This window comes from Enoplosus armatus, chromosome 24 (assembly GCF_043641665.1).
Source record: "Enoplosus armatus isolate fEnoArm2 chromosome 24, fEnoArm2.hap1, whole genome shotgun sequence".
In the NCBI taxonomy this organism is placed as follows: domain Eukaryota; kingdom Metazoa; phylum Chordata; class Actinopteri; order Centrarchiformes; family Enoplosidae; genus Enoplosus; species Enoplosus armatus.
The window spans coordinates 11940581-11964585 of NC_092203.1; the positions used below are offsets into that span (position 1 = coordinate 11940581).

The following is a 24005-nucleotide window of genomic DNA, read 5'->3' on the forward strand; positions in this document are numbered from 1 at the left end:
ATGAATGATTATTACAGATTAAAATACCCAGCAGAATATAAAGTCAATGAAATGAGCTCCACCTTTAAAGGGATGAACACATGAATGCATCAATCATTATAATATGATAATATACTTAAGTCTATTTTGAGGCTAATGCAGAGTATTTCTACACTGTGGTAGTACTACTCCGAGTACTTCTTCCAGCTGCAGTTTCTGTGTGGAAGACTTTCACCTCAGTATCTGCAGGTAAATATTTGCTCTGAGTTTTGCTGAGTCAGACAGGACCTGGACCAGCAGAGACTCAGAGGGACTTCAGCGTGTTTAAACTTCATATTTCCTTTTCACTGCTTTTATTTTCATCCTCGTGATGTCGTTCATTTGTTTTGTGTTTAAAGGTGTGTGTGTGTGTGTGTGTGTGTGTGTGTGTGTGTTGGGGTGGGGGGGCAGAACCTGAACTCTGACGCTGACCTGAACTCTGACCTGAGCAGCTGTTCATTAATCAGGTGACGTCTTTCTAAACAGCTCGGGAACAAAAGTCCGAACAGTCACTGGCGATGATTCAGAGACGCTGTCATGTTTCCTCTGGCGCCACCATCAGGTGGAAAACGTGTAGATTATTACAGATGAGCTGTTAGCCTTGGGCTACCTTTTTGTTTATTTGGATGTTTGTATTATAATATTACTTTATTTTGTATCAGTGTATTCACCTTGTTTTGATTGTTATTTATTTAAGACATATTATTCATGAAAACATGAAATATACTGACAGTCTCCATGAACAGTTAAATCATCAATCCAGTATAATATACAGTAGTTTCAGATATTCCCAAAACGATACTTTACTTTCAGAAATATCGACAAAAAACACATTTGTATTGAACAAATAAAAGAGGTTAATGATCGAGCAATAAGTAAACGAGATTAGAAAATCAATTTGACACCATCTTTCGAAACCTAAAAGTTCTCTTTTCTCAATCTAAAGATGACATCTTTCATATATTTATACATCCTAAACTTCCTCTTACTTCAAGCTGCATGTATTTGTACACAAAGTACACTTTTAATACAGAGTATTCTGATTATTACCACTCTGTAGCAGCACATGAGTACATGTTGTGAACTGTTGGTGTCCTGAACGCAGCGCGGTGACTCAAAGTAGGAGGATTCACATTAAACAAGTCCGACTCATACTTTGACCCTTTGGTCAATGACCCCCCCACAGAGATAGGGGGGACCCACCGAGACCAGGAGCCAGACTGAAGACTGAAGAGACCGCTGGATTTGGTTCTGAGGTTCTGCTCGGAGGTCTGGATCATGGTGGAACCAACATCTAAACCAGCTGCTGTTCTACTGCTGTTTCTACTGCACAGCTGCCTGGCAGACCATGGTACCTCCACTGTACTGCAAAGTACTTCTTACTACTGTTGGTAGAAGAGGTTTTGGCTCTTGTAAAAGTACCGTAGTGGTAGTAATACTGGTAGTAAAGGTACTAGTTGTAGGACAGTTGTGATAATCATAAAAATCTATTTTAAAATTGTACTTTTAAGTATTTTACAGCCACAGACTCAAGAGACGTCCAGGGTGTATAAATACACAAATGTACTTCTTACTACATGTGTAGTTCTTTTGATGCAGATGTTACTACAGGTATATATATTCTCATAGTTTGACTGAACCAGGAACCGAGTACATTTACTACTTTTGTACTTTACTCGAGTATTTCCATTCTCTGCTACTTTATACTTCTACTTCACTGCAGTATTTATCAGCTGGTTACTTTTCAGATGAAGATTAGTTTGTGTATAAATACTGTGCATTGTGATAGATGAAACTATATAAAGTAGTTTAACGTTAAAATACTACAATAGTACCTCAGTCACAGGGGCCTTTTTTTTAAAGATGAATACTTTTACTTTCAACACTTTATGTTCTTCTTGCTCGTGATACTTGTGTACTTTTACGGTGACATTTTCAATGCAGGACGTTGACGTATAACAGAGTACTTTTACACTGCAGTATTGCTACTTTTACTTGAGTGAAGGCTCTGAATGCGTCTTGCAGTTTATCTAAACATCAGCTGAAACGAACGTGAAGTGAAGCGCCGTCCTGCTCAGAGACGTTTACAAGCTTTTTATTTTCTGTCTGCAGTTTTCCTCGACAGCCAGGTGGCCTCGCAGGTGTTGGTCCGGAGCCGTCGGGCCAATCAGCTGTTTGAGGAGGTGAAACCAGGTAACACGTCTACCACCTCTGGAACCACTGTGTATTATTATTATTATTATTATCATTATTAATGTGTGTTATTCCACACTAGGGAACCTGGAGAGAGAGTGTGTTGAGGAAATCTGTGACCACGAAGAAGCCAGAGAGGTGTTTGAACAGACGGATAAAACAGTACGACTCCACTTTCTTCTCATTTCATTCAGTTACAACAGTACTCGTAGTAACAGTACTCGTAGTACTGCTCAGTTTACAATCTAACCAGAAACTCTCTCCTCTTCAGGAAAAGTTCTGGGCAAAATACCTGGGTGAGTACTACTGCGTCACCACACACACAGGAAGTGACACGTACACAGAAAGAGATTAATTAATTAATTAATTAATTAAAAATAAAACTGAAACAGAGCTTTAAAACTTCAAACTGACGACTAAATCAAGTTCACAGGAAACAAAAGAAGATGGTTTGATTTCACCCTCACGTTTCACCAACAGTTGTTCACTTTATCTTCACGCTGTTTCTAGTTTCACGTGGAGCTGCCTGAAATAAATGTAGAGAAGAAGAGTTTCATGTTTCCGCTTATTTGTGAAGGAAGTGGATTTTAATCAGACGTGGACGCAAACATGAACAAAGTCCACAAGAGATCACACATACACAACCCTGAGAACACAAACATCTAACTGCCTGTCTGCCTGCCTGTCTGCCTGCCTGCCTGCCTGTCTGTCTGTCTGTCTGTCTGTCTGCTTGTCTGCCTGTCTGCCTGCCTGCCTGTCTGTCTGTCTGTCTGCCTGTCTGTCTGTCTGTCTGCCTGTCTGTCTTCAGACTGTAAAGGAACCCAGGTGAGAGGAACACAAGACGACATCGACATCATCAGACAGTGTGTGGAAGGTAAATACAAATAAACGTGACGTAAAAAAGTTCATCTTACAAAAGTACAGTAGTAAAGTGTGTGTGTGTGTGTGTGTGTGTGTGTGTGTGTGTGGTGTGTGTGTGTGTGTGTGTGGTGTGTGTGTGTGTGTGGTGTGTGGTGTGTGTGTGTGTGTGTGTGTGTGGTGTGTGTGTGTGTGGTGTGTGTGTGTGTGTGTGTGTGGTGTGTGTGTGTGTGTGTGTGTGTGTGTGTTTTCAGGGCAGTGTATTTCTGGTATGGGAGTCAGCTATGAAGGAAATATCAACATCACAGAATCAGGGAGACAGTGTCAGCACTGGAGGCACAGCTTCCCACATCCCATTATAAGGTAGCTAACCAGCTAACCTACTAACCAGCTAACCCACTAACCAGCTAACCTGCTAACCAGCTAACCTGCTAACCAGCTAACCCACTAACCAGCTAACCAGCTAACCAGCTAACCCACTAACCAGCTAACCCACTAACCAGCTAACCAGCTAATGTTAATAAAATAACACGTTTTAATAAAATAATGAACTAAAACAGAAACTAGTTAACTACCTACAGTATGAAACAAACAAACGACGATGAAGTCATTAATCAATTATTGGACATCTAAATGAGTTACTAGCTGTCTGTCTGCCCACCTGTCTGTCTGCCCACCTGTCTGTCTCTCTGTAGGGAGTATAATGCTTCAGAGCCAAACAGCAACCTGCACGAGAACTTCTGTCGAAACCCCGACAACCGTCCCGAGGGACCCTGGTGTTTCACCAAAGACCCGACAGTCCAGAAGGAGACCTGCAGGGTCCCGAAATGTGGCAAGTATCTGCTAGTACTACAAACTTAATACTAGTCCTTCTAGTACCCATATTCATCAAACTAGTATTAACATTCATCTACAATATATAATTAATATCTCAAAATAATGCGTTAAAATCGGAATTCTTTCTCGTTATAAAGACTGACAGATGATCAAACGTGTACTTTGAGTTAACGCAGCGTACAATGATCAACGCTCTCTCTCTTTGTCTGTCAAGGTGAGGCCTTCGTCCCGCCCACTCTGGCCCCTGAACCAGTCAAAACTGGAGAATGTTTACCAAATTATGGCATAGACTACATTGGCGACCTGGCCGTTTCTCTGGGGGGCCACACCTGTTTGCAGTGGTCATCGCCGAAGGCGACGGACCTCAGCCTGGGCAAGGACTTCATCCCTGACGTCAGTCTGCAGGGCAACAAGTGCCGTAACCCTGACAACGACCCCGAGGGCCCCTGGTGCTACGTGGAGGTTTCTGGAAATGTGACGGTCGACTACTGCGACCTTGAGCTGTGTGGTAAATAATACGAGTACAAATCCACTCGGAGGACCAGTACTACCGCAGAATATCACACTGGTGGTCAGTGAACTCTCTACCCACCTCTTACCTGTCTGTCTCTCCACCTGTCTGTCTCCCAGAGGACCCGCTGGTTGGTGACGTGTCGACGACAGACACAGAAGGACAGGAGCGCTCCGTCCTGAAGCCCACCAGGAAAATCTTTTTCAGTCCTCGCACCTTCGGACAAGGAGAGAGTGGTGAGTCTCAACACGCACCATTTAACAGCTCCTGAGAAAGAACTAGTCATTAAGCTGGTAATCCCACTAACCGGCAAGTAGCCTGGCTGGCCAACTGGTTTACTGACTGGTTAACTGGTTTACTGACTGCTTAGTTAACTGGTGTGATACGTTAACAGGTTTACTGACTAAAAGGCTTATGAACTGCGTGGTTATCTGGTTTACAGCCTGTATGACTTATTGACTAAATAACAGGCTGTTAAGCAGGTGTCTTGACTGGTCAGTTAACTGGTTGACTGGTTTATTGACTGGTTTACTGGCTGGTTGTATCGCAGTGTGTGGAGAGCGCCCCCTGTTTGAAATGAAGAACAAACAGGACGCCAAGGAGGAGGAGCTGCTGGACTCGTACAGAGACAAGCGCATTGTTGGGGGCAACGCCGCCGAAGTGGCCTCAGCACCATGGTAACCACACTTACAACAATAAGCTGTCACCATGGTTACCACATGATATAAATATCTCCGGTAACAATATAAAAGTAAAAAAGTAAAGACTCAAAGACTCAAAGACACAAAGACTCAAAGTAAAGACTCAAAGACTCAAAGTAAAGACTCAAAGACACAAAGACTCAAAGTAAAGACACAAAGACTCAAAGTAAAGACTCAAAGACACAAAGACTCAAAGTAAAGACACAAAGTAAAGACACAAAGACTCAAAGTAAAGACTCAAAGGCTCAAAGACTCAAAGTAAAGACACAAAGACACAAAGACTCAAAGTAAAGACTCAAAGTAAAGACTCAAAGACACAAAGACTCAAAGTAAAGACACAAAGACTCAAAGTAAAGACTCAAAGTAAAGACTCAAAGACTCAAAGTAAAGACTCAAAGACACAAAGACTCAAAGTAAAGACTCAAAGTAAAGACTCAAAGACACAAAGACTCAAAGTAAAGACACAAAGACTCAAAGTAAAGACTCAAAGACACAAAGACTCAAAGTAAAGACTCAAAGACTCAAAGTAAAGACACAAAGACTCAAAGTAAAGACTCAAAGACACACTGTGGTCAAACCCTCTGCTGCATGTGAACATGTTCCTGTCTGCAGGCAGGTGATGCTGTATAAACGCCAGCCTCAGGAGCTGCTGTGTGGAGCCAGTCTGGTCAGTGATCAGTGGATCGTCACTGCAGCTCACTGCATCCTCTACCCGCCCTGGAACAAGAACTTCACCACCAGTGACATACTGGTCCGCCTGGGAAAACACAACAGGGCCAAGTAAGACTTCCTGTCTGCGCATCAATGGACTCAATCATTTCTTAGATGACAATATTTATAATAACTTTGCAGGTTTGAGCGCGGTACCGAGAAGATCGTGGCCATCGACGAAATCATCGTCCACCCAAAGTACAACTGGAGGGAAAACCTGAACCGCGACATCGCTCTGCTGCACATGAGACGGCCAATCACATTCACCGACGAGATCCACCCCGTCTGCCTGCCCAGCAGGAAGGTGGCCAGGACGTAAGACAAACTCAGACAGCTGTTAAATATTCTGAAATGGGCCTCTGAGTCGTGTGACAGCAGTTTCTCTCCGACAGTCTGATGACTGAAGGCTTTAAGGGTCGAGTGACCGGTTGGGGGAACCTGCAGGAAACCTGGAATCCATCAGCAAGAAATTTACCCACAGTCCTCCAGCAGATCCATCTACCAATCGTGGACCAGGACGTCTGCCGTAGCTCCACATCAGTCAAGATCACAGACAACATGTTCTGTGCTGGTAACTTTTCTATTTCTACGTTTGTTCACGAGTCCGTCTGTCAGACGTTCAGGGTCCCCAGAGGACGAGTCCTACCTCCCTGTAGCGCCACCGTGAGGTTGACATTTGATTTAAAGTGAAACATCTAAACAACTGTTGGATGGATTGTGATGAAATGAGGTTCAGACCTTTATGTTCCCCTCAGGATGAGCCTGATCATCATCATCATCATCATCAACATGTTCATGTGTCCAACACTTTGGTTTATGACCAAATACCTGCAGAGCTGATGACGTTCATCAGCCTCAGCTGGACTCTGTATTTACTGCTAGTTAGCTAATGTTAGCATGCGACATGGTGAACGTTAGACCTGCTAAACATCAGCATGTTAGCATGCTAAGTTACAGCCTGACAGAGCTGCTAGCATGCTGCTGCTGACTGTTGCTAACATGTGACCCTCACAAACAGTCGCAGCTTCCCTTTAAACGTAAAGTTAAACTCAGTCTTTGTGCTGCAGGTTTTAAACAGGATGATGTCCAACGTGGAGACGCCTGCGAGGGAGACAGCGGTGGACCGTTTGTGATGAAGGTGAGCTCTTTCCATTTAGACTCAGTATATAAACACTTAATAAAAGCTTTATAACTTGATGTAGTTTGAAGCTTTATTTAAGTGTTAATTAATGTATTAGTCTGTATGAACACATAATGAATAATAAAACAGTCAAACAGCTGTAATAATATAAAATGTCTTCAGAGGAGAAGTTTGACAAAAACTACACTGCTCAAAAAAATGAAAGGAACACGTTTTAATCAGAGTAAAGCATCAAGTTAATGAAACTTCTGGGATATTGATCTGGTCAGTTAAGTAGCAGAGGGGGTTGTTAATCAGTGTCAGCTGCTTTGGTGTTAATGAAATTAACAACAGGTGCACTAGAGGGGCAACAATGAGACGACCCCCAAAACAGGAATGGTTTTCCAGGTGGAGGCCACTGACATTTTTTCCCTCCTTATCTTTTCTGACTGTTTTTCACTAGTTTTGCATTTGGCTAGGGTCAGTGTCACTACTGGTAGCATGAGGCCATACCTGGACCCTACAGAGGTTGCACAGGCAGTCCAACTCCTCCAGGATGGCACATCAATACGTGCCATTGCCAGAAGGTTTGCTGTGTCTCCCAGCACAGTCTCAAGAGCATGGAGGAGATTCCAGGAGACAGGCAGTTACTCTAGGAGAGCTGGACGGGGCCGTAGAAGGTCCTTAACCCATCAGCAGGACCGGTATCTGCTCCTTTGAGCAAGGAGGAACAGGATGAGCACTGTCAGAGCCCTACAAAATGACCTCCAGCAGGCCACTGGTGTGAATGTCTCTGACCAAACAATCAGAAACAGACTTCATGAGGGTGGCCTGAGGGCCCGACGTCCTCTAGTGGGTCCTGTGCTCACTGCCCGGCACCGTGGAGCTGGCAGGTCCGCCACTGGCGCCCTGTGCTTTCCACAGATGAGAGCAGGTTCAACCTGAGCACATGTGACAGACGTGAAAGTGTCTGGAGAAGCCGTGGAGAACGTTATGCTGCCTGTAACATGTGATGGTCCGGGGAGGCATATCCATGGAGGGACGCACAGACCTCTACAGGCTAGACAACGGCACCCTGACTGCCATTAGGTATCGGGATGAAACGATGTTGTCAGGCACGCTTACAAGCACGTGGGGGCAACACACAGTACTGAGTACCACTTTGAGTTGCTGCAATGGAATTTCAGCAAAATGGACGAGCCTGCCACATTATTTGTTCACTTTTTCGGAGTGTCTTTGAATTCAGCCCTCTGTAGGTTGATCATTTTCATTTGTGGCATCCTCTCGTTCCCAACACATTACACAGTCCATATCAGTACAGATATGCAGCATGATTTTTTCCCATTGAGATCTGATGTGTTTTCAAAGTGTCCCTTTAATCTTTTTTGAGCAGTGTACATGAATAAACACTTCACAATGTCTGCGGCTGCAACTGACTTAATCAGCTGATTATTAACTAGAACTTCCAAAGTAACAAACAGATCACATCAAACTGGAATCTGCAAATGTGAACTGAAGTTATGAATCGACGATAAACCATTTATTAAATACTTTGTATTAGAGAATAAATGATTTTTAACGGATGTGTTTGTCTGAGCAGCACCCGGCAGAGAACCGCTGGTACCAGATGGGCATCGTGTCGTGGGGTGAAGGCTGCGACCGCGACGGGAAGTACGGCTTCTACACTCACCTGTTCAGGATGAGCAGGTGGATGAAGAAAGTTATCGAGAAGTCGGGAGAAGACGACGACTGAAAACACCTCCTGTCCTGTCAAGCAGCATGATGCTAATAAAGTTTGTTCACATCCTACCAGGCTGACCTGGGGTCTGATTCATGTGGAAGGTGTTCAATAACGTCACATCAGAATATATCATAGATACAACGGCTTTTATATCAGCAAAGCACAGATACAAAATCTCCATGGCAACACAAACACAGACGCAGCATCACAGTCAAGAAAAGAAGAGTTGTTTTTGCATGTTCGTCCTCATGAACACGTCCAGCTGCTGCCGTCGGAGGAGGAGGAGGAGGAGGAGGAGGAGTGATCAACAGCTTCTTTAACTCACATCAGAGTCAGATCTCTTTCTGACCGATGGGACACACAAGAGTCTGAAAACCAAACAAATATGGACGCCTAGCCGTCCACACTGGAAACCAGGTCTCAGTGAATTGGTCTAATGACGATCACGTCTCCAAAATGACGTCTTCAAACGTCCAAAACCAAAGAAATTGATTTCACAGAGACAGAAAACAGTTAGAGAATGAATGAATCAGTCGACTGGTTGTTTAGTTCATGACTGAAGTGTTCAAGTCAAATAAATAAATCAGTTTGGGATTATTTCTCTCGGTGTACAAACTGACGGATGACTCTGAAACCGATCAGCAGCCTGAGACGTAAAGCTCATCCAACCTGGATCAACGTCAGGCCTCGTCGGCCGTCTCCGCCGCCGCCGCCACCGCCGCCGCCTCTCCGTCAGCCGTCCGGTGCGTCAGCAGGTGTCTGTTCAGGTGAGTTTTGCGGGTGTAGCTCTTCGGACAGTAAACGCAGGCGTACGGACGGACGTCGCTGTGAGACAACATGTGTTTCTTCAGATCAAACTTCCTCCTCAAACATTTACCGCATTCTGGACACGAGAAGGGCTTCTCTCCTGGACCACAGACAGGCAGAGGGACAGACAGGCAGAGACACAGACAGTCAGTTTCATGAAAGCAAAAGAACAGGAACTATAACGTACTTTCCTGGAGTCTCTTACCGGTGTGAATCCTCCGGTGCTCCGTCAGGTGGCAGGAGATGGAGAAGGCCTTTCCACAGTCCTGACAGACGTACGGCCGCTCCCCCGTGTGAGTCCTCATGTGTTTCTGCAGGTCGCCTCCGGACGGCCAGCCCTTCCCGCACACCGTGCACACGTACGGGCGCTCCCCGGTGTGCCGCCGCACGTGCACGTTGAGGCCGGCGAGCGCGGTGAAGTCTTTGGGGCAGTAGGGGCAGCGGTACGGCCGCTCCCCGGTGTGCGTCCTCAGGTGGCCCTCCAGGCCGTCGCGGGTCTTGAAGCGCTTGCCGCACTGCGGACACAGGAAGCGGCTCTCGGTGGTGTGGCTCGCCCGGTGGGAGTGGAGGCCGGTCAGAGAGCCGTACGTCTTGCTGCACTGGTCACACTGGTACGAGCGGAAAGTGTGTGTGCGCTGGTGGATCCGAAGCTGGGTCACTCCTGGAGAGAGGGACCAGAGTCACTGTTTACTAATGAGGTCCAGCCCCCTTACTTCCTTGTTCTGGAGCTTTCAACTGGACCTCAACAGCAGATTCAGGTGGTTAGACGGTACCCAATACAATATCTGAGGTACTTGTACTTACATGTTAATGCATCAGTAATTATTATCTAATAGAATATATAATAACAACCCTGACAACCGGTACATGATCTGAACACTTCAGCTCCAGACTAGCTGTGATGTCATGGATCCTACAGGTCCGTCCAGGTGTTCAACTGAGATTTAACAGATCATGAATCATTCATGTTCCTTCGGCGTCGCTGTTGTTTGACTCGTGATGAGATCTACCTGAGCAGGTTACCTGAGAAGGTCTGGTCACAGAAGCGGCAGTTGTAGCAGGGCTCGGCTCCCTCCACAGAGTGAGTCTGCAGGTGTCGCAGCAGCTGCGTCTGAGAGCTGAACGTCTGGTCGCACACCGTGCAGGTGAGGTCCGGCAGCCGGTGCTGCAGCCGGTGGGCGTCTCTCTCCTTGGCCGACTCAAACACCTTATCGCACCTGCTGCAGGTGAACCCTCCTTTGTCCAGGTGCGTCTGCTTGTGATTGGTCAGACTGGACAGGTGGTGGAACTCCTTGTCGCACTGGCCGCACTGGTAGACGGGGCGGGCCCGGTGGCTGCGCTGGTGCGACAGGAGCTCAGCTTTGGTTTTGAACATGGCGTTGCACTGGAAACAGGAGTGGGTCCTGGGGGGGCGGGGCTCCGGGGGGCGGGGCTCCGGGGGGCGGGGCTCTTCCTCGTGACCACCAGGTTGACTCAGCAGGTTGACAGCTCCGGGCGTCGCCAGGGCCGAGCCGCAGGACTTATTGGTCCGCAGGTGCCGGATCACCTGTCGACAGCAGACGAGACTCAGAGCTTTAGTGGAGTGAAAGCAGCAACACTACAGTGTACAAATACTCCATAAAACTGTCAACATCCCAACAAAAGGACGACTAACTGACCTGAGAACGGTAGATGAAACATTTGCCACACTGAGGACACTTGTGAGCCACCCGCTGAGAATTATGGGAAATGCTGTACAGAGCATTAGCTGTGACCTCAGAGCACGACTGATCTGATAGGTCGACTGTGAAGAAAAGCGGGAGAGAAGACAGTCAGTGCGTTTGTTCAAGTCATCTGTGTGCGTGTGTGTGTGTGTGCGTGTGTGTGTGTGTGTCTTACCTGTGCCGTCTGATTGGTCAGCAAAGTTTCCAGGTGAGTCCTTCAGCCTGACAGGAAACAAGGTGATTATTTGTTTGTGGACTTTGGAGGATCCAGAACATGAGCAGGGACACAGCTGATATCTCACCTGTCCACTTCCAGGATCACAGGTGTGACAGCACATTCGTCACCGCCCACTGCTGAGCTCTCATTGGACGCCGCTTGCTCCTCGGGCGACATGGTGTGACCAATCACAGTCTCCTCTAGCTCCTCCTGTTCATCCTCCGTCATCACCACCACCTCCACCTTCACCAGCTCCACATCCAGCTGGATGGGAGGATCTGATTGGTCCTCTGTGTCGGTGGCAGGAGGGTCAGGATTGGTCAGTTTGGTGATGAAGGGGTGGGACCAGGCTGAGAGGAGGATCTCCTCCGTGTCATGACCCACTAGGGAATAAAATATGATTATATAATCGATAAATAACTGATGTAAACAAATAAACATTTCATTGCTTTTTGCGTAGTACCCGTGGTGGTTGCTCGTCCCAGTAGACAGCTCTGATTGGTCAGTAGCTTCCTCAGCTCCTCACTGTCCGCCTCCTGCAGACTGTCCTCCAGACCACCAGGGGCAGCATCGAGCCAGGAAGCCGCCTGAGAGACACAACGTCTAAATATTACAGGGATGAATTGGAATGAGGCCTCCACAGGGGGTTAGGACCCCAGTGATAACTGACTCTGAACTCATGACATGAAACACATATTCAGATTTGATTAACTGTGACTCAGAGATCTTTATCTCTGATGTCCATCGTGAAGAAACGTCCATAAATCAGTTTAGAAATCACCACCCTCCTTACAGCTGCAGAACCTGCCTGAGAATCCTCCTGTTTTTAAGTTTCCTTCAGTGTCTCAGTGATCAGTGATAGTTGTCTGTCCGTCCATGAGGACGCTGCAGACAGGAGCTGCTAACAGCTGAGAAATATGAACAAATATAGGCTGAAAAAAAACATGGCTGAAGTTGTAGCCCACAGTGTAACTACCTGAAACCATGGCAACATTACACTTCCTGTTTACATCCCCCAAAGTATGATGGGAACTGTAGTTCAGTGTTGAGTAAACACCTTGACTTTGTGTGCATGTGGGGAAGGATTCACTGAGAACCTGTTTGAAGTCGGGCACCGGGAACAGCTGCTCGATCCTGGACAGGAAGTCAGATATGAGAGACTGGAGGGCTGAGTCAAAACTCTGGTCGAACACCTCCTGAAACAAACAGAGAGTCTGTTAGAGAAATGAAAAGGAGCTGGATATAATGTTGTAGCAGCACCGACCTGCAGGAGGCGCTGTCTGTCCGCCGGACTGTCTGTCAGTTTATCGGTCAGAGTCAACAGAGCAGAGCACCATTCATCCACCGCTTCATCCGGCTGCTGAGACAACACACCAACAAGTCAACCCCATTTAATTATGAGACAATTATAACGTCAAATGTTATCAGTTAATCTTAATCTGTTACTTTCTTAATTAACAGATTCAAAACTTTGTTTTTTTTGTTCATAAAACAGTCAGAAAATAGTGACTTATAATTTTGTCCAGGATCAAGGTGACGTTCAACAGTCTAAAACCCAAAGACATTCAGTTTACAAGATATAAAACAGGAAAAAGATGCGTTTTACTTGCCGTTCTGATTCTTACATGAACCGGAGAGCATTTGGTATTTTTGCAGAAAAACAAAATATTCTGTCAATAACCGACTAATGGTTTCAGCTCTGAGCAGATAGTGTCTGTGGTCAGGTGGTGACTGATCATTAATGCTACAGTCGTCCATCTTGTCTGAATTAGGACACGGCTAGAGTCCCGTCTCACCGTTGCCTCCGAGACAGAGTGGATTTTGTCCAGGTGGGCGTGGACAGCCTTCGGGTCACAGAGGGTCACCTGAAGCAAGAACAGAGTAAAGACGTCGTAATGTGCTAAACATGTTAAAACAGGGACATTTTACAAATTAATTATTTGAGTGGAGTTTTATGACGTTGGGACGGTTTTATTGAGATGAACACAAACCAAACCAGTCTGTCAACAATCTGTGTCTCATGTATTAGAATTACATTTACACTAAGCATCAAATACTCGTCTGTTGCACAACAGCTGAAACTCTGTTGTCTGTCTTTGCTTAATTAACAAAACAATATTATTAATGAATTAACATTTAAATCTGTATTTATTATATGTATATTGTTTGTAAAAAAAATACTTCTGGTTTTTATTGACACAGTGCTTGTCTGCTGTCTGTTTCTGCACCTTTCTGTCTTTGCTGCTGTGACTTGTAAATTTCCCCGCTGTGGGATAAATAAAGTCTAGTTTAAGTCGAAGTCTAAACAACATTTTGTTCCGAGTTAAACATCACCAGGTATTTATGTTTTAGAAAAGTAGATGAGGAATATTAAAATGCAGAGCTGTGTTTGGTGTGGTATTGATGAAAAACTCTAAAATGAGCTAAATCAGGATTTAAATCAGGAAACATCTGGTCAAAGACAAAATAAGAATAAAGGAACCGATGTTTCTTTTCTAACACAGACGCTGGTGTCTGAAGTTTCACCAAAATAAAATGACTCACTCAGCTCTGACAACACACCTGTCTTACAGGCAACTTGTCGTGGATGTTGATATTAAAATAATAATAATAATAATAATAATAGCAGTGCTGATGATGGCTCTGTTCCATTTAGGTGTGCCAGCATGAGGCAGCATGCACAGGAACACTTGAAATGAAGCCATGAATAATGTTATTGGTCACAGCTGTCTGTTAAGTCCAAATGTCTCATGCAGAACACAATAAAGACCTGAACAGGTACTCTGGAACTCACCTTGGCTCTCAGCGCCAGCAGCAGCAGACTCCTCTGCCTGTCTGTCAGCAGCTGTGGGACAGCCTCGGTTACCAGGGAAACAAAGTCATCCAACATCCCATAATGCTTCACGCTTTGCTGGCGAGCGACCTGCCACATCGCTGCTGTCAGCAGGCGGAGAGGAGGGACGAGGAGGCGCAGGGAGGAGAGAGGGGGGACGGAGGCTGGGGGGGAGGAGGAGGACATTTTGACATGTCACAGCAGGAAAAGCCCAGGTGTTATTAATAACATTAACATGACTGAATCCCATTTAGCTGCTTCAGTCTCATGGTCCTGCTATTGTTCATGCTGTCTCACCGTCATGGTTCACTGGGACACTTCAACACAGCAGAACCATCGTTAATGTTGTTAGTAACACCTGTGCTTTCTGCACTGTGACAAGTCAAAATGTCAGCTGGGAAAAAAACTATTATCATCATCATCAAAAATCATTCCGTTTCCAGCTGAAGTAAGCTATGATGGTCTGAATGTCATTCAGAGAAAAATCCATTTAAAAAAGGTTAAGGTTATATTAGCTAGACAGACCTTTCGCACACTGGACATTTCGACATGTCATAGCAGGTAAAGTAGATATGTAATAATAATGGCTCATTGAGGTGTGTCATTTAGTACTACCACACCTTAATGGCAAGCAGAAGTTATCAATCTTAGTCGTTACACTAACTTAGTAGGAGTTAGTTACACTACCTACTACCACCATTAAGGAGATGGTTTGTGACTAAAAACGACGCTTCAATAAATAAAAGTCACAGAGTTTGGAAATTTCAGAATGGAGTTTGGCTTGGTTCCATTCCCAGCCAAACTGCATTACGAAATCTCAGACTTTAAGGTCTGGTGCTTATTAGCGACGTAGCACTGGTTCATAAAACTGGATGAGATATTTTCTAAAAAAAGTACAAATTGGTCTTCACTTCGGCATAATGTTCAAGACAGGATGTAGATTGTTATTTCGTAAAAGTGTCAATTTCTTCTATCCCATGATGATTAATCACAGCTTCAATCGTTACTAGTGCCTCATTTGACTGTGGCCCCAATTTAGTTCTCACGTTAGTCACGTTATCGTTTTAAGATTAGGGTATGAAATAATGAATGCATCTAATAATGGATGCAGTACTCTAAATATAACGACGATGTGTGTCTTTCTGGAAAGCCACGAACTGGAATAGATACAGTTACTCTAGCTAGTTGGCTAAAACGACCAAACGTTATGAATCCTGTCTCTGACCGTTTTAAATTGCTTTTCTTAACTAAAATAAACGGCGCTTAGTGCGTTGCATATATGCCGAAATAAATTGCAACCACAGCCGATTCATAATAGCTAATACGAAATTTTCTATTAAATATTTCCCTCTTCCATAAGTCAAAGTATATTAAAAAAAAAATAAAAAATGCATTGAGTTTGGATGGTATCGGTCCAACAACCAACCTCACAAGTTGGGCTAGCTATCTAACGTTGGCTAATTAGTTAGCTCGACAAATTGGATACTAGTCCTGATAAAAAATAATTAAAGTGATTAATAAACATCATCAGCACATACCCATTCTGCTTCTACAGTCGCACGCGTCTTGTTCACTTTTCAACGCTGCACCAAGAGCAGGCTAGCTCGGTGAGCTAACAGCTAACGACAGTGTTTACAGTCCTGCTAACGGCGGGTCCGCCTTCACACCGGAAGTTCAAAAACTGCACAGCAAACACGTCCGGTTGCGCGTGCACGTGTGCGAGGTTTCTTTTAGCCTCTCGTGCAGGTGAGGGGCTTAAGCTGAGCCGTTATTAAGTTTAGTTCCGAGAAGAAGCTCCTGTCAGCTGTTACAACCAGCTGCAATGACATGACAGCGTTTTAACAAAGTTGTATTATTACAAGCCTAAAACCAGATCAATGAGGCTGATATCAATATTTTAGAATTTAAAAGTAAGATTAGGATTTATCAGTTCCCTAAAATCAGTTTTCTTTATTTCACATTGTAAAAATAAACTTGTCATTGTTCTCTGGTGGACAGACTAAAATATTCATACATTAGCAATAATAATAATTATAATAATTAGTAATATCGCCTGATATGTTCATCAGGTTCTAGGAACAAAGAACATCCAAATAAGGTCTGTCGAGAACAACAGCAGACATACTGTATATTAGGTGAAGAAAAAGTATTAATTAATTAAAGAAAGAGAGGGGGAGCTGGAGGTTGAAGGTCATTAATGAAATTGAATAAATTACATTTCATACCATTCCTCTTCTACATTTATTCCAAAGAAGTAAAACAAAAAAGTGATCTAGTTTTAAATTGTGAGTAACTAATACTTTCATTATTGATAAATCTGATTATTCTCATATATTCGTGTCAAAACTCCCTCTGTGATGTCTTCATATGGCTTGTTCTGTCCAAACTCTCGGATATTCAGTTTACCACCACATGAGACAAAGAAAAGCAGCAAATCCTCACATGTCCAACACACAGTCCCAGATTCAGTTCATCAGTTACCTAAACACATCTACGTGACGGTGAAATGAGTGGCTTCTCTCCCACCTCTCACCTGGTTTGACACAGATACAGTAAGACAGGTGTAATCTGCCTCCCCCCTCCTGTGGTTCAGTAAATGGATTAACAGGCTTCGTGTGAGAGCAGCACAGAAAGCAAGCGAGAAACAAGAAAACTCAACAACAAGGAGGAGGAAGGAAGCAGCGGAAGAGCTGAAGGCCATTTTGCTTTGCTTTCCAGGCTTTATTTTTGAATCTGTATGGATCCGAGCAGAGCAGAGAGAGATCAATCAAGACTGGATTTGTGGATCTGTTGCTCAGATAACCCGTCCATCCATCGCTTCTTCATCCATCCAACCATCTCTCCCTCCTCGTGTCCCTCCTGTCAGGCTGCCAACTGCTAACTGAACTGCTGCTAGCTTAGCTTCAGTGTAACGAAGTAGCCCATTGTTAACTCATTTATTTTAGCCTGTGACTCTATAACATGACAGCTAACAGCTAAAGTCTAGCTGTAAACTTAGCCTGACTGTTACTTAACCTAGCCTGGTTTTCATTTAGTGTGAATGTCATTTAGCCTAAATAAAATCCTTGTTGTGACTCAGCTGGCTTTATTTAGTTAAAGCTTATAGTAGGCCTAACAAAGCCTGGCTGTAAAATTACTCTAACTGTAAATTTAGCTAAACTGGCGTAATTTAGCCTAGCGCTAATCTCGATACTTAGCCTGGTTATGATATATTGTTGTTGTAATTTTGCCAGTTTATAAAGGTTTGGTTTAGCCAGGTTGTATTTTACTAGAAGGAAGGCTGGACGCTAACCAGGCTCTAATTGATCAAAGTTTTTGTTTTTGTTATTGAAGCATAGTTAGCATTAGCTGTTAGCCAAACATAAACATACATATCTTTGCAATGGATCCAGACAGAGAAGAAGCTGAAGTGTTTTTGGACACAGAAGACCCGAGCCCTCTGAAAGCAGAGGAGGAAGAGGAGGAGGGGGAGGGAGAGGAAGAGGAAGATGAGGAGGAAGATGCTAGGATCTTCAACGCCTGGATGCATCGGTACAGAGGGGGTGAACGGCAGGAGAAAATTGGGGAAGAGGAGGAGGAGGGGGAGTCAGACAGGGGAGGAGCTGACAGCAGAGCCAGCGTAGAGCCACCGGCCCGAATGAGGACCGACCGCCGGGCGTCGCTGCCGTGTCCGGTAAGAGAAGAGTTCGTCTCGTACGGGCTAACAGGCCTGTGCATTGACAATATAGCACAGCCATTAAAGTTTGATCATCTTGAACAACACACTTTGGCTAACTTTACCTTCTCCGATATATTATTATTATTATAAGTGCAGTTTGAGTTCACGAGTGAGGGTAAGATGGAGCCTGAGAGCAACAGCTGGATTGGTGGTCCATCTGCAGTTGCGCGACCACTGTACCAGATGGTTGTGGTGAAGAGGGAGCTGAGCCAAAAGTCGATTTACTTTCCGAACCTTTATGATGGCCATGAGCTTTGGGTAGTTGACAAAAGAATGCAGATACAAGCGGCCAAAATGGGATTTCAGACACCCAGAAGGAGCTTGGAGTAGAACCACTGGTCCTTCATCTTGAAAGAAGCCAGCTGGGGTTGTTCTGGCAGCTGATTCAGGTGCCTCCTGGTGGAGGTATTTGCGGTGTATCTAACCGAGAGGAGACCCTAAGCAGATCCAGAACATGGAGCACCTCGGGATGCCCCAGGAGGACCTGGAGGATGTGGCTAGGGAGGAAGACGTCTGGGCTACCTTGTTTAGTCTGCTGCCACTCCAACGTGGACCTGGATATGCAGTGGATGGATAGAGGAAGAGCAGCACATTTACTGCAAACTACGTATTTAATTTTCAGAGCAGCCAGACCTGTCTGATCAGTTGACTCTATTTAATCAGCTAGCTGTGTCTTCAGGGGGTGCACAGCTCCTGATCAGAGATCACTCTGAGGCTGAAGAACAACAGGGAGGTTCAACTTCTCCAGGAGGAAACTGGCTTCATTTCAGGCCTCCAGAGCCTCTCAGGATCCATTTTTAGCTGCTGTAAGGAGGGCAGCTCAGTTGGCTCAAAGCGCTTCAGGTCCAGTTGGGTGTTAAATAGAAGCATGGCCGCTCAAGGCCACTAATGAGGCTTTTGGACTTGTAGTCTTGTTTATTTTTGCCAGTGTTGATGGGATTTTTCAGATCAGCAAGATGTTCTGTTCTTTAAAACTATTAAACTAACCATTAAACCCTCTACTGATTAGTTACAAGAAGGCAAACATTTAAAGAGACAATAACTAAAGTTTATTCTAAAAAGTGACAGCTCATAAGACTGAGTGGAAATGTGTATGTAATGTTTACGGATACTACTGGAGTTGGATCTACTGGACTTAGAAATGGAGGTGGTGACCAGTTAAACCAGTTAACCAGCTCTCTCTCTGTCCAGGCCACTCTGTCGGCCATGCAGCTGTCTCGTCTCCACTCGTCCACCCGGGCTCCGGTGACGGCGAGGGTCCTGCTGCATCGCTCCTCCTCCCGCCGCCTCCTGCCATCACCGCAGGAGGCCACTTCCCCCTCCCCCGAGAGAAGACCCTCCCTCATATCCACAATCCCCGAGGTCACAGCGCCCGAGAGGCGGGGCCAGTTCAGGAGACGCAACGTCATGTCGTTGGTGGGTAAAAAGATGTTTATCTGATGTTGATTTATCAGGTGCAGACAAACTAAATAGAATCATTAGAAGGCAGCAGGGTTTTAATACAGACGTCAGAGAACATCATCAACTCGTCTTTTGGAAACCTTTCTGACTATAAAGTCTCTGTGTTGCAGAGTGATGCATACAGTGTGTGTCTGATCTGCCATAACGACTTGAATAAAGGAACCGGCGGCACCAGAGAGCTGCAGTGCACACACACCTTCCACAAAGAGGTAACACACACACACACTCTGAACACAAACAGTGATACTGGAATACAAACAAGGCAGGAAGTGCTCATTGGATGTTACCATCAACTTCCATCACATTTTGCTTTTATCCACATCACAGCGTTCACACCTCAGCCAAGAGGGACGAAAGTTACGTCTGGAGGTTTAGTAAATTCAAAATTCACATAAAACAGGTAAATGGTAACTTTCTGTCTCTCTGCAGTGTATAGAGGAGTGGTTGTGGAGGAAACAGTCCTGTCCTACGTGTCATGTTCAGGTGTCCATGCCTCAGCCCGTCTACTGGAGCTCCACCCGGGTCAAAGTCCCCTAAAACCACCAGGAAGGGAGAGTGACGTCATCACATTCCCCTAAAAGCTCCAGCAGTGGACCGTGACCTCATCTTAGTCTACGAAAACCTCCAACAATGGACAGTGAGATCATCAAAGTCTCCAAAAACCCCAAATAGTGGACTGTGACATCGTCATAGTCCTCTAAAACACCATGAGGAGAGGACTGTGACATCATTAAGGGTTTTTAAAAACCACTGGGAGAGGACAGTGATGAACGTATATTAGTCAGATAGAGTTAATGCTGTGTTCTGAATTTCTCATAAGAATAAAAAGGGACTTGTACAGTTTGTTGAAACAACACAAGCAATAACACAGTCTGACCTCTGTTCTCTGAATGCATTTGAGTCAATGGATCAGATCATCATAGACTTTACAGCAGTGAGAATGTAGATATCTGCTTAAACGGCCAATTGTGATGCTACAACCACAGTAACCTCATCTCTGTGTGTGTGTGTGTGTTGACAATATTTTACCAAACCGACTTTGTTTTTACAATTTTAGAGGTGTTGTTAAAGGTTTTTAAATAAAGTTTGATTGAACGAGTGGAGGAGAAAGTATTCTAATTCTTGAGAAAACTACATTCAAGTTGTAAACAAGTACGAGCAGTGAAATCATCATGAGCAGCTTCAATAAAAGAACGCAGTCAGAGTGTAAAAGTGGAGGTGGAAAGTAGAAAGATGTAACTGAACATCATTGCAGCACAGAAACATGTTTTTTATACTATTGCAAGACTGACAGGAAGCTGAGGGTTTGTTATAACACAGATATATGATGAAAATGTAGTCAAGAAAAAGAAGGAATATAGTGGAGGTGTTTTTTAATCATCTCAGTTACACAAAGGAAGAGATTGTGGCACACATTTCTTTAAAAACATCACAGTAGTTTGGTTTTATATTTGAATATTTGTGAATAAGTTTCCCCCCTGGTGTTTTAATGTGAGTGAAACAGCGCCCCCTTTGCTCTCATGATGGTCAGAGGCGGGACTGCAGGCGGAAGTGCTACACCTGTTGCAAGTGTTGCCTCCTCTTCGGTGTAACTTCACCCAGCGACCTGCGACACCTGAAACATCTGCGAAACTTCTGGAGACTCAGCGAGGGTTGTATCCAGAGTCAGGCAGGAAAAAGGGACTTTATGGATAAACTAAAGAAGGTGCTGAGCGGCCAAGACGATGGAAACACGGAGGGGCCCGGCATACTGGAGGTGACGTTAACGGCTGCTAGCATCTCCGGGCCGGTGTTGTTGTTAGCTTGTTAGCTGCTGCTCTTTTACTGGGAAAGTGAACCAGTTAAAAACAAACTTCACCAACTGTAACTTTTAATGCACTGTTCAGTGATCGTTTTTATCCTAAGTTATCACTTCCTTAAATGATAAATGGTAATTTTGTGTTTTGAATGATGAATGTAAGACTGGGAAATGATGAAACATGGCTCTGTTTCATCATATCACTCCGTTTTTATTCATTCCCTTTTGTCACTTCCATGTCTCCTGTCCTTTCGCGTCCTCTGTGCTGAACCTGCTCATGTTAATATTTCCTTGTCTTTAGACCTGCACACACCTGGTAGATCTGGAGGATTTAACCCTTTAAAGAACATTTTGGTTTTCTTCTCCTAACCCTCTGACTTGTTTCTGTTGATTAGATGTCTGTATCTTTAATGTAATCATCGACTCATGTCGAAGAAATCAAAACAACCTAAAATATATTTTATTTTATAGTTAATGTTGGCAGAACATGAAGAACCAGCAGAGTTGTGTCTTTAAAGTGAATGTAAACATGATGATGACGGTGATGATGTCACCTCTGCAGAGAGCCAATCAGGCGTCGACGCTGGCCTGGGGGACGAGGATGAAGGGCTTCGTGATCTGCTTCATTTTTGGCGTTTTCTGCTCCGTCCTGGTGAGTCAGTGTGACTGTAGCTCACTGAAGCGCTCACACACCGCCATCTGTTTCTATGGTAACACACCGTCCTGTCTGTCTCTTCTGTCTGTTTCTATGGTAACACCTAATGCTGTCTTGGTTACCTGCATGTATCCCTGGTTACAGTCCATCTGTCTTTTCTGTATGTTTCTATGGTAACAGCCTTTTTTCACGTTTCTCTAGAAACATCCCGTAGCATCCGGTTTGTATCCATGGTAACAGCCCTTCTGCCTATCTTCCTTTCTGTTTCCGGGGTAACAGCCCGTTGGTCTGTCTTTTCTGTCTGTATCCATGGCAACAGCCTGTCTTTGTATCCAAGGTAATAGCCTGTCCTGTCTTGTCTGTCTGTATCCATGGTAACAGCCTTTATTCTGATCTGTATCCGTGGTAACAGCCGGCCTGTCTCTCTGTATTTAGGGTACCTGTATGCTGTGGATCCCAGTTGCTGGTCTTGCTGTGTTCGCTGTCCTCTACAGTTTGGGAAACATCTGCGCTCTGGCCAGGTACCAACCAGAACCAACCAGAACCAACCAGGTCTAACCAGGTCTAAATCACACAGAAACAGACTCAGCTAGTCCAGATGAAGCTGAACAGGTCAAACAGGGTCAAAGAGGGTCAGCTGGGTCATCAATTTCTTTTCTGATAAGAAACCTCCTAAAGTTCCTTATTAACTGAGGAACTACATTACCCATCATCCCCCGAGGGCCTGTGCGCAGCTCAGTATCTTTTGCTTGGTTTTAAGAAAAGGAAACATCGCTCTCTAGTGGAGGAAGTCAGTATCATTATATCCAAACAGGTCTTCCCAGCATGCAAAGCTCTGACAGGAACATAACGTCTTGTACCGCTGCAGTAATACTTTGTCAACCTGTAGTTTTCATGTTTTTAATTTGATTTCAGCACCATGTTCCTGATTGGTCCGTGTAGGCAGCTGAAGACAATGTGCGCTGTAGAGAGAGCGTTCGCCACCGTCATCATGCTGGTGAGAACACACACACACACACACACACACACACACACACACATGTAATGGAATAAAGAAGTGTGAGTACTGGTACATGTAATACATAATTAAAAGTATCCATTAGTAAGTGGTAAAAAAAGTAAAAGTACTAATACCACACTGTGGAAATACTCCATCAGTTGATCATAAACATTTAAAATCTGAGGTTTAACTGAAACGTGAACGATAAACGCACCAACACGTATGATGTGTGTGTGTCTGCAGGTGTGTCTGGTGTTGACGCTGTGTGCTGCTTTCTGGGTGAGAAACAAACACAAACACAGGTTTGATTCTGGATGTCACTTGGTCAGTTTTTGTATTTCATGTCTTTGAATCTGTCTCTCTGCAGTGGAAGAATAACGGTCTCGCTCTGCTGTTCTGTGTCCTCCAGTTTCTGGCATTTACCTGGTAGAACACACACACACACACACACACACACACACACACACACACACACACACACACACACACACACAGTATATATATGTATATATAGGCCTGTCTGTCTGATTGCTGCTGTTGTTCATCACAGGTACGGCCTCTCATACATCCCCTTTGCCAGGTAAAACACACTCACATCTATCTATTTCTGTGATGTATCTGTATGTAAAGATATAATAGATGAAAAGAAATATTTATGTGTTAATTATTATCCAGATTATTAGTTATTAATAAATATTTAACTGTAATTAACTGCAGTAAATACAGCACTGAGCAGAAAGCACTTTAATGCTTCAAAGTCTTAAATGGTCAGACTGTGTTTTAATCCCTCCTCTCCGTCTTTCAGGGACGCCGTCATCAAATTATTTACAATCTGTGTTTAGACGTCTCGTTCCTCCACCTGAGTGACCACCTGTCAGACCAATCAGGACGCAGGATACTGTGAGGTGTGTATCCAATCAGCAGCAGGCAGCCGCTCCTGGGAAACTCTTGAACTGATGGAGGCCTTAAATGTTTCAAACCTCAAAACCTGTAAAAGTTAAAAATCAGGTGTCTTAAAAACCACAACAGAACTGGTTTCCATGGAGACCAGTTAACGCTTCATGTACAGTTTGTTGTTGTGTAGTTGTAGCAACTTTTAGCTGTCACCTGGACTGTTACCTGG

At 44.5% G+C, this 24005-nt stretch overlaps 3 protein-coding genes across 3 annotated transcripts; 2 read left to right on the top strand and 1 right to left on the bottom strand.

Annotated features, from left to right (window-relative positions):
* The first annotated feature begins 1263 nt into the window (after positions 1-1263).
* f2 (coagulation factor II (thrombin)) lies at positions 1264-8702 on the top strand. Its single transcript, XM_070930688.1, has 15 exons — positions 1264-1369; positions 2131-2211; positions 2294-2373; positions 2483-2507; positions 3020-3085; positions 3324-3432; positions 3765-3901; positions 4121-4414; positions 4537-4653; positions 4968-5094; positions 5731-5898; positions 5971-6144; positions 6222-6400; positions 6897-6967; positions 8550-8702. Exons 1-15 carry the CDS (start codon positions 1297-1299, stop codon positions 8700-8702), a joined length of 1854 nt encoding a protein of 617 aa, XP_070786789.1. The 5' UTR covers positions 1264-1296.
* Positions 8703-8822: 120 nt separating this feature from the next.
* On the bottom strand, positions 8823-15885 carry LOC139306861 (zinc finger protein 271-like). The gene is made up of 12 exons (XM_070930822.1): positions 15789-15885; positions 14212-14414; positions 13214-13282; positions 12682-12777; positions 12515-12613; positions 11881-12004; positions 11503-11800; positions 11376-11422; positions 11156-11280; positions 10521-11043; positions 9703-10158; positions 8823-9597 (listed from the first exon to the last, which is right to left on the bottom strand). Exons 1-12 carry the CDS (start codon positions 15790-15792, stop codon positions 9371-9373), a joined length of 2271 nt encoding a protein of 756 aa, XP_070786923.1. The 5' UTR covers positions 15793-15885; the 3' UTR covers positions 8823-9370.
* Positions 15886-21050: 5165 nt separating this feature from the next.
* On the top strand, positions 21051-23724 carry LOC139306765 (vesicle transport protein SFT2B-like). The gene is made up of 8 exons (XM_070930715.1): positions 21051-21185; positions 21790-21879; positions 22318-22403; positions 22798-22879; positions 23126-23161; positions 23250-23308; positions 23433-23462; positions 23688-23724. Exons 1-8 carry the CDS (start codon positions 21117-21119, stop codon positions 23722-23724), a joined length of 489 nt encoding a protein of 162 aa, XP_070786816.1. The 5' UTR covers positions 21051-21116.
* The last annotated feature ends 281 nt before the right edge of the window (positions 23725-24005 follow it).

Coding starts and splice junctions, on each gene's coding strand:
- f2 (XM_070930688.1), top strand. CDS start 1,297: ATGGTGGAACCAACATCTAAACCAGCTGCTGTTCTACTGCTGTTTCTA. Junction 4,415..4,536: donor CTGCGACCTTGAGCTGTGTG/GTAAATAATACG, acceptor TCTGTCTCCCAG/AGGACCCGCTGGTTGGTGAC. Junction 6,145..6,221: donor AGCAGGAAGGTGGCCAGGAC/GTAAGACAAACT, acceptor TCTCTCCGACAG/TCTGATGACTGAAGGCTTTA.
- LOC139306861 (XM_070930822.1), bottom strand. Junction 11,423..11,502: donor GTGATCCTGGAAGTGGACAG/GTGAGATATCAG, acceptor GTTTCCTGTCAG/GCTGAAGGACTCACCTGGAA. Junction 11,044..11,155: donor GTTTCATCTACCGTTCTCAG/GTCAGTTAGTCG, acceptor TGCTGTCGACAG/GTGATCCGGCACCTGCGGAC.
- LOC139306765 (XM_070930715.1), top strand. CDS start 21,117: ATGGATAAACTAAAGAAGGTGCTGAGCGGCCAAGACGATGGAAACACG. Junction 22,404..22,797: donor AACATCTGCGCTCTGGCCAG/GTACCAACCAGA, acceptor ATTTGATTTCAG/CACCATGTTCCTGATTGGTC. Junction 23,162..23,249: donor CGCTGTGTGCTGCTTTCTGG/GTGAGAAACAAA, acceptor GTCTCTCTGCAG/TGGAAGAATAACGGTCTCGC.